Source organism: Cariama cristata, unplaced genomic scaffold, assembly GCF_000690535.1.
Source record: "Cariama cristata isolate BGI_N322 unplaced genomic scaffold, ASM69053v1 scaffold14488, whole genome shotgun sequence".
Taxonomy (NCBI): Eukaryota; Metazoa; Chordata; class Aves; order Cariamiformes; family Cariamidae; genus Cariama; species Cariama cristata.
Genome location: NW_009629523.1, coordinates 62,753 through 81,228, shown reverse-complemented (window position 1 = coordinate 81,228; position 18,476 = coordinate 62,753). Strand labels below are relative to the sequence as shown.

The 18,476-nt window shown below is 38.1% G+C and overlaps 1 protein-coding gene across 1 annotated transcript in view; it reads left to right on the top strand.

Moving 5' to 3' along the window:
- LOC104165541 (serine/Arginine-related protein 53-like) overlaps window positions 1-15,107 on the top strand; it is a gene marked incomplete at its 3' end in the record, with an annotated part of 31,192 nt that extends 16,085 nt beyond the window's left edge. Inside the window, exon 3 of the mRNA XM_009705191.1 lies at window positions 14,937-15,107. Coding sequence (XP_009703493.1) covers window positions 14,937-15,107 — 171 coding nt within the window. The remainder of the gene's footprint in view (window positions 1-14,936) is intronic.
- Window positions 15,108-18,476: the final 3,369 nt, after the last annotated feature.

Sequence of the window (18,476 nt, the reverse complement as noted above, 5' to 3'; positions counted from 1 at the left end):
AGAGAAAATTTCATATTTTTCAAGTAGATGGCTAAACAGAAACAATAAATAAAAAAGTATAAAATTTCACACACTGAGCAAATTAGTCATGCCCCTTCCACAAGTTAGAGTAATCAGATTAATGTAGGCAAATGTCATGTTGCTCTTCAGCTATGACTTCCAAAAGTGGCACTACGGGCTATGTCAGTCTGTGTCCTCCCTTACTCCTAGCTCATCTCCCTTTGCTTTGTCTTGGCTGGAGACCCCCTAAGGCCAAGCTGTCCAGTCAAGGATAGACTTGTTGCCAAGGTATCAATATCATTTTGCTTTCTTTAAGGTTTGAATTACGGAATCTTAAATAACTCTTTGTTTGTTTTTTCCCCTCTGAAAATGAGTTGCAAATGACCAAATGGTATTATTTCCCACTGCTGCTTCTTGTGCTCCACTCTGTCCGATGTTGTGCTGCTATATGCTATGACTTACAAACAAGTGATAGAGCAAACGAACAAAGTTGTTAATGCTATTCTTGCCCTGAATCTTTTGCTTTATTTGTTTGCCTGTGAGAAGTTCAAAGGTGTTTTTTTTTTCTTTTTAAAACTGTCCATTCCTCAAAAGTGTGAATATACTGAAAATTTATGTGTTTTTTTGTTCGTAACATTACTTTGTATCTTACTTTCCAATGGGTGGGCAAATAACAGCTGCTGGATAGGGCATTGGAAGAGCAAAGAGGAAATGTGTCAGAAATGGGAAATGTAGGTGAATTTCAAGCAAGCTTTCAATTTAAATTATTATCTGTTTATTCTCCATTATTAATTTCAAGTCCGCTGGTTATTCTTCCGTAAGTCTCTGACATCAAGAATTTTAACTATCAAATCAGAATGTAAGGGTCCTCTTTTTCATGATTCCAGTCTACTGTTAAATTTACTTGTGAAAACCCTGTAAATCAAACCGAGGTAGACAGTAGGATCCACGTGAATACGAAGAAAGGGAAGTGTGTCTATTGGTGCTGTTAGAGGGCTCAGCCACTCACCGAGGAGAAAAAACAGCGACCTATCCTGCTGGGGTCCTTACTTGTATCTGATTTACTGGATAAAGACAAAATATCTGCACAGTTACATGCCTTAGACCTTTGATTGTCCTATCTGCTAGACCCAATGAGCAAGTATTTCCTAAAATCAGAGTGTATCAACAGATTTCTAGCTGCAGGCTGCAAAAGTGCATTAGAGTGCAACTCTAATCTTAAGCCCAAGTCAATCGAGGCACTTAGGCAGAGGGGTGATAATTAGGGCTTGTTAGGATGGGTTGTTACTCACCCCTGCCTGCCAGGAGCATGAGAAGTCTAAATGTTGCGGATCCGGGAACAGGATAAAGTAAGATCTCGAGTATTTTGATGAAGGCTTTCCTGAAGACTGTGGTAAAGTGTCTGAATTATGGAGTATTCCCATGCTTCAGCTAAATTAAAAAGATCGAATTATCTGAATAATACAGTGAAGTCTTGACCTTATTTCAGAATGTATCTTACAGTAAGCGGATACAATCCTAAGATTGGTGCATCTTATGAAGCTGAAGCTTGGAAACCAAAGTTATCAAGTTTGTAGTACGTTGCAACTGTGAAGTACAATAGATTGTTAGAGATGCTATTATCTCATCTGAGGAATGGTAATATCTTCATTGCTGTGGTTAGTCAATGTGCCCTTATGTTACTTATAATAGGAAAGTGCCAGACAGGGATCAAGTTCCTAAGTGTGCTGTCTGCAGTATCAATGAGGATTCAAAACAGAATTTCAGCCCCAAAGACTTGGCAGTTTGATTAGGAGCAGGAAACAATAGGTGTGGGGAAAAAACAAAGTGGGAGAGACATGAAAAATATACAACAGTAAACCGTCTGCCAGCACAACGAACCCCAGGCAGCTAGCGCTGTCGTTGCAGGCGTGGTGACATCAAGGACTGCCAAAGAGGCACTTGAAGGTGGCGGAGGGGTGGCAGGCAAGTTTTCCTTGCTTAGTACATTGTTAGTTTAATTTCTGTTACGCTTTCAGTTCTGAAGTCTCATTATGTTCCTATTCCCTCCCCTCCGCCTCCCCTGTGAAGGTGTTCGTATTCTGGGAGTGGCGATGTAGCTGTTGGGAAGAGAATTGTTGAAGGTTTTGAGGGACACAATAGGTAGCGTTTTATTTTTTTGAGTTGGCTTAACTGCATAATTTTGGTAATATTCTCAGTGATGGAAGTAATACAGTTTACACTTTAATTCTTGCCTTCAGGTTTCAAAATTGAGATGAGTGTAGTACGTAATAGCTGCTGTTGCAGGCTTCTTGCAGATTCAGGGAGGCTATGCGATGCCGGTCTGTAATTATTTCATGGTTTTGCTGTGGTTTTGTGAGGTTTTGTTATGTTATGTTTTAAATAAAAAGCAAAGCTTGGAAGAAAATTCTGTGGTAAAACTGAGAATCTTTTCTTTAAAAAAGGCATAGGTATGTAGAAATTACATTGCGATTTATCTTTATTACACATTTAAATTGGGACTAATGTCAGTCAGTTTGTGATTGGGATCATCAGTTTATCAGAACAGTCATCATACTTTTTGAAGTATAATAATCAAGTAGCTTTGTTGCTTTATGTTTGTTAGTTTTGGGTTTTTTTTTTAACAATCCAGATTTTGTTGTTTCTCTTTTTGGAATGTTTTGTTTTACAGTATTTTATTGAACAATTACAGGCTCCATGATGAAAATGCCTTTTTTTTTTTTTTCTTTTAGAATACTAAGTGAAATGTGCAGAGTTTCTTCCCTGCCCCCTTCCTTGGAATTTTTAATTAGTAATTAGAGTTGGGGGTTGGGGAAGATGCAACGGGGCTATAGGTGATAACTTCCAGTAAAGTAGCTTTTGCGGCCGATAAACCTGTAAACTATATATGCTTCATCAGTCTCCAGCAAATAAATTGTTCAAGAATTGTCTAGGAGAATATTAAAAAAAGACCATGCTTTCTTCTCTCTACTTTGTAAACTACAAAATATTAAAGTAAAATGCATCTAACTTGCATGCAAGTTAGAAGATTATCTTTGTATTTATAGAATGTGTATTGGAAAATAGTAATAAAATAATCAAACGGTTTATGTTGTGTCTTCAAAAGATTTTGACAGTATGGCATGATACATTTTTGTGGGTTTTTTTTTTGTGTGTGCGCTTCAGGAGTTTCTAAAGCCCTTTTATGACTTCATTTTCAGAGACTTGTTACTATAGTCAAGTTACAGCTATTTTAACTAAATATGTTAAGTATTTTTTAACTTGGGAAAACAAGATGGTATTCTAAATGTCTTTCTATATGCCTCATAAACCTATTGTGGTAAAAAGTATAGGTGGAATACCTCAAACTTTTTACATCTCGTAAAATTTAAACCCCAAATGTCTGGTGAGCACAGAGTAATGGTTTAATTTGTTACCAGTCAAGTAAAAGTAGACACACGACTTTTCATCCGGGTATTTCCAAAGCATCGTTTGTTCATCGTGTGAGTCAAGTCCGTCTCAATAGTTCCAGTCTTTTAAATTAGGTGTGTGCATATACTTTAATCTTGTCTTTAAGCAGGGTTTTTTTTTTCCTTTTAAATGGTGCTGCAACTTGCTGCAGTGTTGAAGAATGAGAGATGTTGAGATGTGTTTTTTTTTTTTCTGTTGGTTCAGTTTTGGATCCGTGCTGGCAGTTCTGACTGGGCTGAGTACCTCATGTTGCCAACAATGGTGCTGTAATGCTCTAGGTTGGGTTGATTTCAAGCATCTGTTTAGGTAATTTCGTTCAGCTGTCTAATATCTCTCTGTGGATGTAAGTATACATAAATATTGTAGCATCTTTGAGCTCGAACCATGATTGGGACCTCAATCTTAGATGTTGTACAAACACAAAAAATAAAACAGTGGGCTTCTCAAAGAGAGGCAGAAGAGTAACACTTACTTGTAACTAATTTGAACTTCTCAGAGGCACCAGGGAAATGAAAAATTCAACCTTGAAATCTCTCATTTATGTTCCTTAGCATTTTAACATAGGAGGTGCTGTCAAATTTACAACAAATAATTACCTGGCTGGTGATTCCATCTGGAAAATGAATTTGACCCTTTTTCATTGCTGTGTGATACATCCAGATCTTCCTGTCATAGCAGATGCAGAGTCACTAATGCCTGCATGATGTAGAAACGAATAATTTGGTGTATTTATTGAGAGCCCTGAAAGTAAGCTGGACGCTTGTTTTTTAAAATAGATTCCAGCTGTATCAGGAAGAGAATAACTGCATGTGTATGTATAAATTAATTACGAAGTCTGCTGAATTTACTTGCTAATAGAATATGTTACCTTATTCATTCATATAGAATTCAAGTTTCCCTATTAATTTTTTTTAAAAGAATGTAAAAAATACATAAAATGTCTTTCCTACAGGATCATACAATCTAAAGGAACAGAAGTTTCATACAGCCCATTTGTTTCTGGTTGCTTTTTCTTCAACCTAAGCAGTGGCAGCTCTGGAATTCGTTTAGGAGAGGAAGGAAGGAATCCTTCTTGCTGATACCTTTGTGTGGCAAACCAACAACTGTTTTGCTTTTGCCTCGCCTTGTGGTTGGGTAGCTTTTAAACTCTTGTATGAGTGGAAGACGAGCTGGATATTCTCAACTCATTTGAGCTTTTTTGGTTTGTTTTGTTAACAGATTACTGGAATAATAATTATTTCTTTTATCAGCCTTAACTGTGGTTTTATATGGAAGATTATATATAGTGTATGTGCAGGTGGGTATTGTGTACCTTTGTGTAGGTGTATGTGTTTTTATGCTCTTGAAGTCTAGAACTTCCAAGGCTGCTAGAACTGCTTTGAATGAGAAAGGACAGGGAATTGGAGGGGTGGCTTTTTTCTTAACTTATTTAATAGACAAGACAGTGTACTAACTTCTGTTTCTTTGTTATTTTATTACCTAAAGGTTATTAAAGTTAAATTCTAGTCTCTTCTGCTCAGTCATGACATGGCTACATAAATGTAGGGTTAGAAAAAAAAGTCCTGTTTTGAGGCAGTCTCTAAGAAAAGAAAGATGCGAGAGAAATTCACTTCATGTAAAAACAGGTGTATTCTTAAACTGACAGTCCTAATTTGAGGTGAAATCTTAGCAAAGAAAGGCAGTTCAGGGTCTTCATGCAGATTAACAAGAGAAATGAATGACACAACATGTTTCTCCCCAATAAAGAGGAGGCCAAAGATCCTCAGCTCCTTTGGACCAGTTATGCCTAGGGCAATTAGTGACCTCTGTATAAGCTAAAGGAATAAAGTGGGGAGAGAATCCCCTCCTGCCATCACGAGGGGAGTGGCGCGGTTCACAATTCCAGTAGATCGGTGGGACCTGTTCACACAGCTGTTCTCCCCTCCTATGTCCCAGCCAGCACACTTCATTACACTTATTTTGGCCACAGCTGCTCCCACAATCTTGCCCCTGCATAAAAAAGCTTGTTGAAAAATAGTGTGTATATAGTTTTCTGTGCCGAATGCAAAAATAATGCGTATGCAATAACACTGCAGTTAGTTTATGTCCTTACGTACATATCTGTAATGTGCATCTGGCCTTCTCGAGGACATCACACTTCTGCATGCAAGGAAATGCTCCTCAAGTGAGCCATTTGATGGAGGAAGCAAGTTATAGCTACATACAGGTTAGTGTAAGTAGATTTGTTAGGCATTTTGTAAAAACACATCAACAAAACCAAATGGTTTATCTCCATGCTTGAATAGCAGCTGTTTAATCTATGATTTATATGTCTGGTTTTCAGATAATATTTAGTAAAGTCTATTTTCTAGTTTTAGTTTTCCATGAAGGCCTTTGTCAAAGTGCTCCTGCAGCTGGTAGGGTTGTAGTCAGCTTCTCTTCTACCACTCGTTCCTTAGGCAAGGAGTTCTGCCCAAACTCCACGAGAAGCAAGTCTTGGAGCAATGGGCTGCTGACACAAAAGCTCAGCTTAAGTAAACTTTATGTATTTCTGGAATCAGTTCTTTTTCACACAGGTGTTGGTCTCCTGTAGGTTTTCCAACGCCTTTGTGGTGATGTGGATGTGCTGATGCAGAGATAGGATGCTGTTGTCGGCACTGGGTCTAGAGACTTTCAGCTACTGTAAGCAGGCTCTTTGTAGGATAGTCAAGGCGTTGTGGCAAAGAAGGCGCTTTAGTCTGCTTTGGAAGTGAGAGGAGGTAGACCAGAAGGTTCTAGTCTGCAGAACTAGATTTGTAACAAACAGGCTGCTTGAGAATAAATGAAACTTAAAGTAGTGTCTTCTCTATCTGTTCACCTCTCTGGCTGCATTTATGTACTGTTCACACCAAGTTTTCAGTAACTACCTTTTTTTTTTTTTATTACAACTTACTGGAATTTTGAGTATTATTTCCTCAAATGTTTGATTATCATTAACGTAAGTTATAGGTGCAGAATTGTTTATTGCTGGACTAAGTTGATGCCTGTATCTTGTGAATCCATTTTCTCAGTCCACGAACAGGGTTCTTGATTGTCCCAGTGATTGTTTATATTTCATCTTGTGTTTCTCTGGCACTGTGGATGATATTGTTGCTATCTTTAATATCCCTCTGTTTTGTCACTTGCCAACTGTCTAAACTGCTGGCTTGAAAAAACTTCTTCTTCCTCTTAGCGCCAATTTCATTTTGGACTTAAAAGCTGACTCTGCCTCTGCCTATTTTCATTTTCACTCACCTGATATTTAACAATAAATAAACAAACCATATTATCATACATATAGTCTATATTTAACTTCCTCAATGCATGCATTTTAAAATTGCAAACTAATAGTGACCTGAAATGTTTTATAGAGGTAGCCATATTCACATTGAAAATATACGTATAGTATTAATAATTTCTACACTCTGAACAACTGCAATTGATGCTTGAAATTATTTTACCTTCCCCAAGAACTTGTACTGTGATATTTTTTTTTTTTATTATTATTATTTTTTTTTCCCCTCCTTTTTTTTTCCTGGTAGTGAAGTTGAGTTAAACAAGAAACTTTCTCTTAATACACTTTGAAAGAGAATATGTCATTTTGCTGCAATTAGTTGTGCATTTGCACTATGTCTTTATTACCAATATGAATATCCAGGTTTGATGCAATGCAGTTGTGTTTCATTGTTCTTTCCCAGACTTTTGATTTATTGCTAAAGTATTAGAGGCATGAATTTGTTGGGTTTTATTTGCAGCTATTGAGCTAATAATAATCTAATAAGGATTGTATCAGCTCTGAGAAACTTAGAAGAATGCCAGGGAAGAACTTGACATCTCAGAAACTTTCATTTGAGTGGTGGTTGCTGTTTGCCAACACAATAGCTTATTTTTTCCCCAAACTTACCTTAATTGAAAGAGCACTTCTTTTCTTCTGTTTGAGCTGTCTTGGTTTTGTGCTCTAATTCCTCTTTCCATTTAAAAAAGTCTATCTCAGTGACTGTTTTCAAATTGTAGTGTTTTGGAAAGATTAGATTGTACCTATAAGATATAGTTCAACGCTTTAGTGCAATATAATTGGGGAAATACTAAACGACACTGACCTCATTTCCTTTAGAACAATGAAAATTAATAGTTTCACGTTTTATTAGGCTGATATTCCAGATGTAGTGTACGTTTAATTAAGTGTAGTTTCCTTTTGGTTATGGTATGTGTATCTGCTTTTTGTCGCAAATTCTTTCTAGTTTTACAGTTTTCCACATGTTTTCTTTCACCATTTATGATTTTTTCAAAGCAGAGCTATAAGGATTTAAATCACTTTAGCATGCAGCAAACCAGTTCCCATTCAAACAATAAACGCCATTTTAAAAAGCCTTTAGATCTTCTGTCACTTCATAAATATAAATGTATAAAAACATTATGCAGTTGTAGTGCCCACCTGCTAATTAAATGCAGATTTCCTCAAACTTGTTTTAAAATCTGCTTATTTGTTTCAACTCTGTCTCTGTTCAGAATACATATGGCCCTTGTGAAACTAATTATGCTTATGGAGCAGCTGTTAAATTTAGTGCAACTAATTTTATCCAATATTTTACATTTTAATTGATTACCTGTGAAGAAATTAGCAAATTAACACTTATTGTGCAGTAACTGAATGGGCTTTTATGGATACTTTCAATTTTTACAAGTGGACTAAGTGTTGATGGAATAAAGACGTTTCTTAGGATTTTAGATAGGAAAGTTGTTGGTGAGCCTTGATTATCTGGTGTGAGAATTTAGGGATACTGAGTGATGCCAAGCATCTGTGTGTTCTGTAACTTAGACATGAAAAGCAGATTGGAAAGTAATAGCTTTTCACAGAATTTTGGTAACATATGGGCTTATCTGGATCTAAGAACTCTTTGAAGATCTTTGAACTTGACTAAATGACTTAACCTTTGGCATGGTGGGTGGGTGTTTTGTGTGTGTTGGTTTGGGGGGAAGGGGGTGTGCGTGCTGGCAGTCTACTCTCCAGCTTGATTTTTTTTCCTCCAGTAGTTCTAGAGTTTGAACGCTTTGGTACTTGCTTTAATATGAATAATCGGGGTTGGTTTTATTTTTTCAACAGTAATAAAGTAGAAAATCTGTATTCTTTGCTTGGTCTGTAGACTTTTCTTCTTGTTTACTGATGAATTCTGGGCACAGATGACTTCTTGTAGCTCCATTTCATAAAGTTATATTTTTTTTTCCTGTTCTCTATATATCGCAAGATATTTTAGTAGTAATTCATAGTACTATACAGGTGAATTGGTTCATGCTATAAATGGAGATGTACTGCAGCTTGTTATACACTGAGTGGTAAATTTACTGTACTTTAATTTTCACTTTATGAAATTATCTTCCACTGTCGAGAGCCTATTGCCTGTTTTGGATTTAACACAGGCCTTATGGAAATTTGCGTAAAGTGTTCTTAAAACAACTCTTTTAGGGTTTTGGACTTACAGGCAAAGAAAAAAGACAGCCATCTTATTAAAATAGTAACATACTATACAATGAAGTTCTGTTGCATAAAGTGCAGATTTTCATTGTGCTTAAGCCTGGCACCATGAAGATGCTGCTAATGGCCTTCTGGTTTGAGGTTAGCCCTTGCTCGTCTGCTGTTACCGAGAGGCTCTGCCCCGTGAACCCAGGCTGTGCTGCTGGGGGATGACGCTACTAAATACCAAATGTATTTTAGGCAATGTGAAGCATCGCTTTTGTTGTTGGTCTTGATCTTAAATTTTTAATTACCTGCAGCCTTGGTAGACTGGAGAAAGAAAGGTCAGTAGCCTTACCTGAAGTTGTCAAAGCATGGTCTAAATTTCTGAGGTTTCGTTGTTCAGATTCTGCAGTTGCCGGAGAAAACTGGATGCTAGAGATTGAACATTACCTCTTTCTTTAAAAAGAGAGAGGGGGAAGAAACAACATAGAAATTAAGTAAAGAAAGCTATTTGGATTACAAAGTCAAAGACTTGAAGCTTACAACATTCCAGATTTGCTTTTAATTATTGTCTTAATTCTATCCTGGTATCTGCCGGATGGTATCTGTTCGTACAGTCACTTGCTGTTACCCGGGGTTTTCAGACAAGACCAAGCTAAATGGGGCATGATGCCTTCTTCATTGAATAGTCCTCTTGTCGCCTGGTTTGTTGAAGCTTGTGTTTGGTGTTGCAGCATTAAATCTTGAACTGTATTAACAGGTGGGTTTAATTAGCCTGGGATGTAAGAGAGATTGGAGCTTCCCTTAGAGCTGGAGGAAATTAGGCGGGTTTTAGCTATTGAGATCTTAGGACAGTTGTACGTAGGAGGGAAAATTTAAGTGGTAGTTTGTTTTGGGAGTACTTTCCAATAAATACAATCCCAGGAAGAGTAGTAACATCTGCCTGTATACAAACACAGCACATCCTTGAGCATACTTTGTGGGAAACTGTGCTTTCCCTTTGTATTTTTTAAATGTTTTTGTATAATTTCTTTGCTTTCTGAATACATACTTTTGGCCTCTCAGTATATGGTGTTGCATACCTTTCGCTTCCTTCTTGCTATGAATCTAACCTCTTTAGCTTCATTTATTTCAGTTGTCTTAACTTTATTGAATCATGAACCTGATTTTTGTTCTCATGTTTAAAATGCTTGGCTTTTTTTCCCCACTTAAGATTTTTAAAAAGATAAAGTGAGTCTCTTCTTTGCTTATTCTTTTGGTTAGTCCCTTCCTTAAGCTTTTCAATTTGGGGAGAAAGAAGCTGTAGCTTATATTTTGTTTTTTTTTGATGAATGCAAGGAAAGCTTGTTTGTAGGCAAAAATATTGCCTTTTTTTTAATCTTCAGTGTTTTGCAGTTCCCACTTGTCCCTGTGAGACTTGCACTGCAGAGCCCTTATGCATTTCAGTGCTTGTCCTTTTTCATGGCCTAAAGAGGTACGGTTTCATGCATTGTAGAAGTGATGCAGCGTTCACTCAGTGTATCACTATAATTTTGGCTTTTTCTTCAATCATAGCTAATCATCATTTCCTACAGCACTTCACAGGATCTGAGGGCTCTCTGAAGAGTGCACACACTAGCAGAGATCAAGAAGATTGTGGTCTTACCTGCTTAAGCTCAGCAGTTCTTCTAGGGTTTATTGCTGGCTTCGTGTTAATTCTGGTTCAGTTTTAGAAGTATTGCTGGCAGAACATATTTTATCACGTATGATGAAATTGTTCTGGAGAATTATACCACAAAGGTTGTTTTTTTTGCCATCTTATTTATTTATTGTCATAAAGTATTTAGTCTCTGTGCTTCCTTTGTTTCATCAGAATGTGGTAAAACTACAAAATGTCTTAACTCGTAATATACTAAGCTGTTACTTAGTTAAGCAAATATATTTTAAAGTTTTCATGCCTCTACTTGTATGAGAAGTCCCTAAGATTTTTTTTTTTTGCACACTAGCAGAAGACTTAAGCAAGAGTTGAGATTCAGCTTAAATTTGTTAATAAAGCTATGTGTTGTGGTTGCCTAGTGCTTTTTCTAATAGTCCTCCTTCACTATGACTTTGGATAGATTGTGAAGGAGAAAGGTTAATACAAGATAAGATTTTTCAAAAATATTCATAACTGTACAACATTGGAAGCACAGTATTTACTCCAGTTTAAAAATGATTAACAGAATCTAAGTTTCACTAGCATTCAGGAATTGAGGGGAACATTAATGTCAGACTGTTCCTTCCTTCTTTGCCTCAGTTTTCCTTATTTACTTCACCCCTATTCATGGCTGGGGTTAGTACATCTTTCTGTATTTCTGGTTGTGTTGCTTTATCTGTGCTTTATAAATACTGCTTGCAATCAATATAAATAAACACAATGAACTTAGCAGGCAAAGTCAGTTTTATTTGAGAGGGCTGTAGCTCCGCAGCCGTAAGGGCAAATAATGAAAAATTAAATATTTGCAAAGAACCGTGTACAATGATGGCAAACTAAAGCAAACACATCTTCGGAGGAGGTCAAGGTATGTCTCTGGGCAGATCCATCACCAGTCAGCGTGGCTGGTGTTTGCCTGGTGCTGCATCAAGAGGCTGCGTTAGGATGTGCTTGGCCCTGTCCCTCAGCGCCCCTGTCTTGGCTGCTCTGTCCTGTACCCTGCGTACGTCTTAGCTACTGGGGAACAAACGTATAGGAGAGACTCTGCAAGTTGCTTCAGGTGCAGCAGAATGCACTATATCCACTTGGCAGCTTTTTTTCTGCACTGTTCCCTCTATAGATTCCCTCAAATAGGGCAGGGGAGGCAGTTTGGGTTAGGCTGGGGCTCTGCAGCCCGCGGAGGCAGTCAGACTTTACACCTGAACTGCCCTGAAGCCCCTTCTGTGTGTGCTAACTTGTTGTCTGAGCTAACAAGTCTGACCTAACCGAAGCTGTCTCTGCATGAAGCCAGTTCTGGATTGTCTGCGTCTGTGCTCTGGACTGATCTAGAGCCCAGATTGACTGCTCTGATAACTGAAGGATTGACTGAACTGATGTGTCCTGCAGAGATGGCTTCTGCGGAGTAGAACTTAACGTTCTTGTTAAGATCTTCACTGTAATAGCCCGTTGATAGTCGTCTGCCTGCCTCACCTGCGTGGCTGGGACAGGGAACAGAAGCTGTATCAGCTCTTTGCTATAATTGTAAAACCCAAAGGATGAACAATGATTAGGGATCCCTCTAGGCTAATGAATTTTATGGGTGCAAAAGATTGCAAATGAAAGAACAGTGACAGTTGCTGTAAATAAAATGTTTACCGGTTTGTCAGTGCTGTTCTAACTACATTAGTACAAATTTGATGCAACAAGTCTACCTTCAATTTTTAAAAGCTGATTTTCTGTGTATAAATTATACCTGGCATTTGTTCTGCTTAGACATGTGAACGAACAGAAATCTAGGACTTGAGTATCCAGGTAATCTGAACTGAATTTGCTGTTATTTGCACCTGCGAAAGGTAGATGTGAAATCAAGTTCAAATTTGAGCTGAGAAAGTAATCTCTCTAGCAATAAATATTTTCAATTCCTCAGTTCTTTCTGTTTGAAGGACTACACCCTTAAGTAAGGAGAGGCCTTGCATCAAATGAAGGTGATTTGTATTGCTACAGGGCTGTTGGTTGGTTGGTTTGTTCTTTTTACTGCTTCTGACTTTGCATTTTACTTGCAGAGTTCTCAGAAATCATGATTACCGTTTGAATAGTAAATGTCTGTAGGGTGGTGGTCCATAAATCTGTGCCTGCCTGGTCACGATGCTTGTAAAACCAGTGTCTTTGTGCCAACCGCAAAATAGATCTAATATCCAGAATACTCTTTTAGGTCAAAATTGCCTCTACCTGAGGACTAAAGAATGGATAGATGCCTTTTTAATTTGTGATGACATAACAAAAATCCATTTTGAGACAGAAAATGTTCTGTAGTCCATAATACGCCACTTAAGTGGTAATTTGATCTCTTGTATTAGCGCTAATAGTGTGACCGATAATAGGAGATATTGTGTTGCAAGAGATGCCATCTGCTGAATGAAACGTAAAACGGAGGTTCTGACCTCTAGTGCTAGTCTGAAGGGCTCAATGGCAAGAACAGGTATGTTAACCCCCGTACGCTAGACAAATTCCAGACTCAATAACAGCATTCTTCCTAAATGTAATTTATAGCTTCATCTGGATGTAGTATTTTCTTTTGCTTACTCTGTTGTTGAGTTTTATTAAACAGTTGTTGCCTTTAAAATTGACTGATCTTTTGTATGTGATTTTGCTTTTAAAGTCCTTTGGAGTTTTGCACTCCAAGAGGTGCTAAATAAATTTCTTACACTGTTTTTAAAAATGCCCTTCCCCTCCAACCCTCTCAGTACTTAATGAAACTTTTCAAATGAGATGCCATCAGAACTTTTATGAAGATGCACGTTGTAATAGGAACTAACACAAATTTGAACTGCTCTTTTCCTAAATATTCATTGTCTGTAGCTACTCATGTACCATAGAAAAGAGGTACTGATCCATGATAAATTATAAATTAAAATTTAGAAAATCATCTAAAAGAAATTCAGGAATAATGAAAAGGTTTTTTGGATACATATAGAAAGAGTCATATTGTAATACTTGATCTTTTTTTCATTCAAGTATATCAGTAACAGCATACATTTGTTACAGAGGAATGGATAACATGATTGAGACAAGAGTGTTCTGTAGCCACGTAGGAACTTACAGAATCGTTGAGGTTGGAAAAGACCTTTAAGATCGAGTCCAACCATAAACCCAGCACGGCCAAGCCCACCACTAAACCCTGTCCCTAAGCACCACGTCTACACGGCTTTTGAATACCTCCAGGGATGGGGACTCCACCACCTCCCTGGGCAGCCTGGGCCAGTGCCTGACAACCCTTTTGGTGAAGAATTTCTTCCTACTATCCCATCTAAACCTCCCCTGGCACAACTTGAGGCCGTTTCCTCTTGTCCTATCACTGGTTACTGGGGAGAAGAGACCGACCCCCACCTGGCTACCCCCTCCTTTCAGGTCATTGTAGGGAGCGATCAGGTCTCCCCTCAGCCTCCTCTTCTCCAGACCAAACCCCCCCAGCTCCCTCAGCCGCTCCCTATCAGACTTGTGCTCCAGACCCTTCCCCACCTTCGTTGCCCTTCTCTGGACTCGCTCCAGCACCTCAAGGTCTGTCTTGTTGTGAGGGGCCCAGAACTGAACACAGCACTCGAGGTGCGGCCTCACCAGTGCCCAGTACAGGGGGACGATCCCTGCCCTGGGCCTGCTGGCCACACCATTCCTGATACAAGCCAGGACGCCATTGGCCTTCTTGGCCACCTGGGCACACTGCTGGCTCATGTTCAGCCGGCTGTAACTTGCAACCAAGAACTAAATATTTGCAGAAACCCTTGCACCTGTATGAAGTTTCTTACATTATTGGGCCTGTAGGGTTGGCCTATTTATAGGTTTTCAGCAAAATGTGTTTCAAATCTGAGGGTGATATTAAGAAGCTGTGTGCAAGTGTCAGCTCTGCAAGCTAAAGACAGGGGTTTGGACATGTCACTTCTGGTTTTTGTTGGAACATCGTTAGTAGTAGTAATGTATTTAATATGTAAATACAAGCACTTAGTAGCAGCTCTAAATGCTTTGATTATTTGCCAAGGTAAATTGATCAGAACTTAAGAATTTAAAGTTTAATGTTCAAGTAAAAATTTTCTTCCTTTCTTTCTCCAATAGCTTCAAAGATTACTTTGGTAATACCAGATTACTTTGTTAATGGGTGAATACTATGTAGTGTGGTTTAATTTATTTTGCATTCTTCCTTCAGAGTAGAAGCAACGCTTGTGTTTTCACTTTCCTTCTGATAAATTGGCAGGTTTTTGTTTAAAAGTATTATATTACTAAATGATTTAAAAATGCATTTAAAATAGTTGGACTATATAACAAATCTAACATAGAGTGACAGTGAAAAATGTATGACTGCTGAATTTTAATACTATGGATTTTGTGTAGATCACGATCAAGACCTCATCAACGTTCTTATAGTCGAAGTAGTGAAAGATCCAGTCATAGGAGAACTCATAGCGGGTCTCGTGAAAGAGAGCGGCGTAAAGGCAGAGAGAAAGAAAAAATAAAAGAGAAGGGCAAAGGAAAAGAAAAGGAGATGTATGGCACGAAGCATGGGTAAGTGAAATGATAAACAATATAACTATAATAAAAACAGGGAGCAATTTAGTGTTGTTTTTTGTAATCAGTTTGCTTGATAGTACATGATATTTTATATAAACTAAGTGGAAATTTTTTAAAATCTTTGAATACTGTGATTCTTAGTATTTTAAAATTCTGCAATGTGACAACAATTAAACCATCATTTAGTTTGAAATTGCAAATGTTTTTTTTCCCCTTGATTTCAGGTATGCTAAATAGCTTTCTTCAATTGATTAATAGAAATGTTTTTTTCCAATATGCAATAACCACAATATAAGGAAAAAATGAGGAGTATTGGAAAGTATGAAGACTATGTCTTACCAAAAGATGGATTTCACAGTGCAGCCCCACCCCCTCACCCCCCCACCCCCCCAAGTCATAGAAGTTCCTATTGGGCTTCATTTATGACTCAAAGTACAGTTTCAGCAGAAGCACTTGCTGTGGGTGAATGATGGACTGCCTTTCAAAACCAGCTGTCAACCTAATTTCTGCTTGAAATGACTGGGATTGTTTTTACAAATTTCAGGGAAGGCAATTTATGTAATTACCTCTGCTTTATACATCTTGATCTCCTGCAACCTTTACTGTGATGTTTATCTTTTCCCTGTTTATGTGATTGGTTTCAAAAAGGAAGACACTGGTGTGCCACTTCGGGAACTTCCCTTTGGTGGATTCCCACTGACGCTAAATGGGAATTTCTAGAGTAGCATCTTCCACCCACGTTCGTGGAGATCTCTCACAATTACCTCCCTGGTTTCATGGCTTCATGATATTAGTTACTAGGTCTCTCAGGTATCATTAACTACTTGTCCACGATTATAGCGTTGATTATGTAAATATTCAGGATTAGCTATTTGCATGTTTTTTTCTTATTTGCAGTACATTACTGAGACTGCTGGGAACTTCAGGCTTGGTGTCTTCCACTCATTTCAAGGGATACTTTCCTCATTTTACTAAACCATGTGGGATATTTGTATCTTCTTGTTGTGGATGTTTCAGCAATCAGTAGCATTCAGTGTAAACAGAACCCCTGAGGTGTTTGCAGGATGTCTGATAAGTCACAAACAAGATGCCTTTTACTCTTTTTACCTAAGTTCAAATGTATTTTGGTACTTCTAGAAGGCTTGAGCAAAAGCCTGGATGTTCCAGCCAAAACTTTGGGGTTTTTTAATTGAAGTAGAAAATTAGGAAAAGGATCCATACTGAGCACGTAACGTTTGGTATGTGAGAGGTTTTCTGGGCTTTGTGTAGAAGCACATCTTAAATCATGTTGGAGTATATAGCAGAGCTCTATTAGCATACTGCCTGACTTTATGTCCTTTTGTAAGAAGGATCAATATGAGATAGCTGTAGGAAGAACACAGAAGTGCCCAGATATTTTTTGGAAGCAAGCAATTTATATTTTGATAACTTACAAAACTGCTTATGCTAAATTTGAAAACAAAGTGCTCTGTTTGGGTGATTTCCAAGGTAGTTAGGACAAAGAGTACAAATTGATAATAGAAACAGTTTATGATATCGGTCCTTTTTCCTCTGAGCTCAGGTACTGACTGGTGGGCTTTGTACAGGGATTTCTTACTTGGAGCGTTATTAGACTAGAAAATGAAATGTACTTGGGATGATGCTGATATAATCTGTGCTTCATAAAGTTTTCTGAGGGACGAGGACATGTTTTTCAGTTTAATCAAATAGTGATCAAAGTATATCTGTACAGAGAATATGGATCTGAGAAGCTTTTTCCCTTTACAGTTATTTGTCATTCTGAAGATTGAGACCGTATCAGCGTCACATTATTGTTTGTTAAAGGCTTTGCAAAGCAACATATTTGAATATGCGGAGAAGACAGAGCTCTTTGATGCAATTGCAGTTTGCAGTTATGGCACAATTATTTGTCTACGGAATATTCTGTTATAGACCCCAGTGACGGTGAATTCGGAACCTGCAGTTTTCCTTAAATGCCTGTGTGTAGGAACAAAGAGAGTTAGTGTGGTTTCTCTTTGCCTTGTGTGTGCTCCCGGAAAATGATGCCAAGTAAGATGTTTTACAGTTGTGTTTTTGTATGAGGCTTCCTCAAGCCTTCCAAGCTCTCAGCTTTCTTCCTCTGTATCATTTATGTATGTATTTTCTTTTTGGGTGAAAAGTATGGGAAAGAAAAGATCTCCTTGGCCAAGGAAGCTCACCTGTCCTTAGTTTGTAGATGTATAGGAAGGAGGGATGGTACAACACAAATGGAGCGAGCCTTTTGCCTGTGTAAGTCTGTTGGCAGCAGGGAGATTCAAGGGTTCGTTTGTTCTATCTTGATGCTCGTTTCTGAGGAAGGCACCAAGATAGAATTTTTTGTTTTCCAGTAACTGTAAGGCCTTTTGTAGTTGGCTGTGGTCAGCAGGAGGTAGCAAGTTGGTTTTGCTGGTATTTTTTGAGGGTGTATGTTACAATTTAGGATTTTTGTCTTGTCATGGTGTCAGATGTCCTTTTGTGGGTATGGTTAGAATTATAACTCTTATTATAGCTTGCCTCTGCAGCCGAGTGTCTTAGCAGATTCTGCGACTGATGCGGGTCCGCTGCAGCCCAAGGGTTTGCTGCCTTGGCTGGAACTTCGCTGCTCACCCAATTGACTTACTGCTGGAGTAGACCAGGAAGCGTTAAACTGATTTGCTCCGTCAGCTGTCTTCATTGAAGAGACAGTAAACAGAGATAGGTAATGCCTCCTCAAAATAGTGGGGCTTTTTTTGTTTGTTTGTTTTAAGTTGAATCCAGTTTAGACAGGAAGAAAATAAGTATTTTATTTTTCCCCCGGCATATTGTGCTGTAACTAACACAAGGATGGTGCTGGTTTTTCAACTTGTCGTTCACATTTTTTTTTCCCTCTGAAGAATGAGGAAACAAGTCTAAATGGACACAAAAAATGACTGTCAGGTGTATATTTGGATGTGAAATACTAAGAGGACTCTCTTGTAGATGACTCTCCAAGTGAATGAATTTCTAGATCTCATGTCTAGATCGGCACTGAAAGTAATGTTATTCTACAGAGCCTTTCTAGAAACTCCAACAGCAGCGGGCCTGTAGAGGGAAAAAATAGTCATCTGACCTCTGTTTGGAATAGATCCTTACCGGTACTCCAGGACACATCAAGGGCCAGATCTAGTTTTCAGTTTAAATTCATGCATGTTTGGAATGTATTTATTGACAATAACTACTTTAAAGCTATAATGAAGATCATCCTAAAGCCAGATTGTGAGAAGATGGAATATAAATTAGCAGGTGCTGGTTGACTTTATAGTTTCACTTTGTTTAAAAGAAGGTATTTCAGTTTGTCAGCACTGCAGTTATCTGAGATAGGTAGTC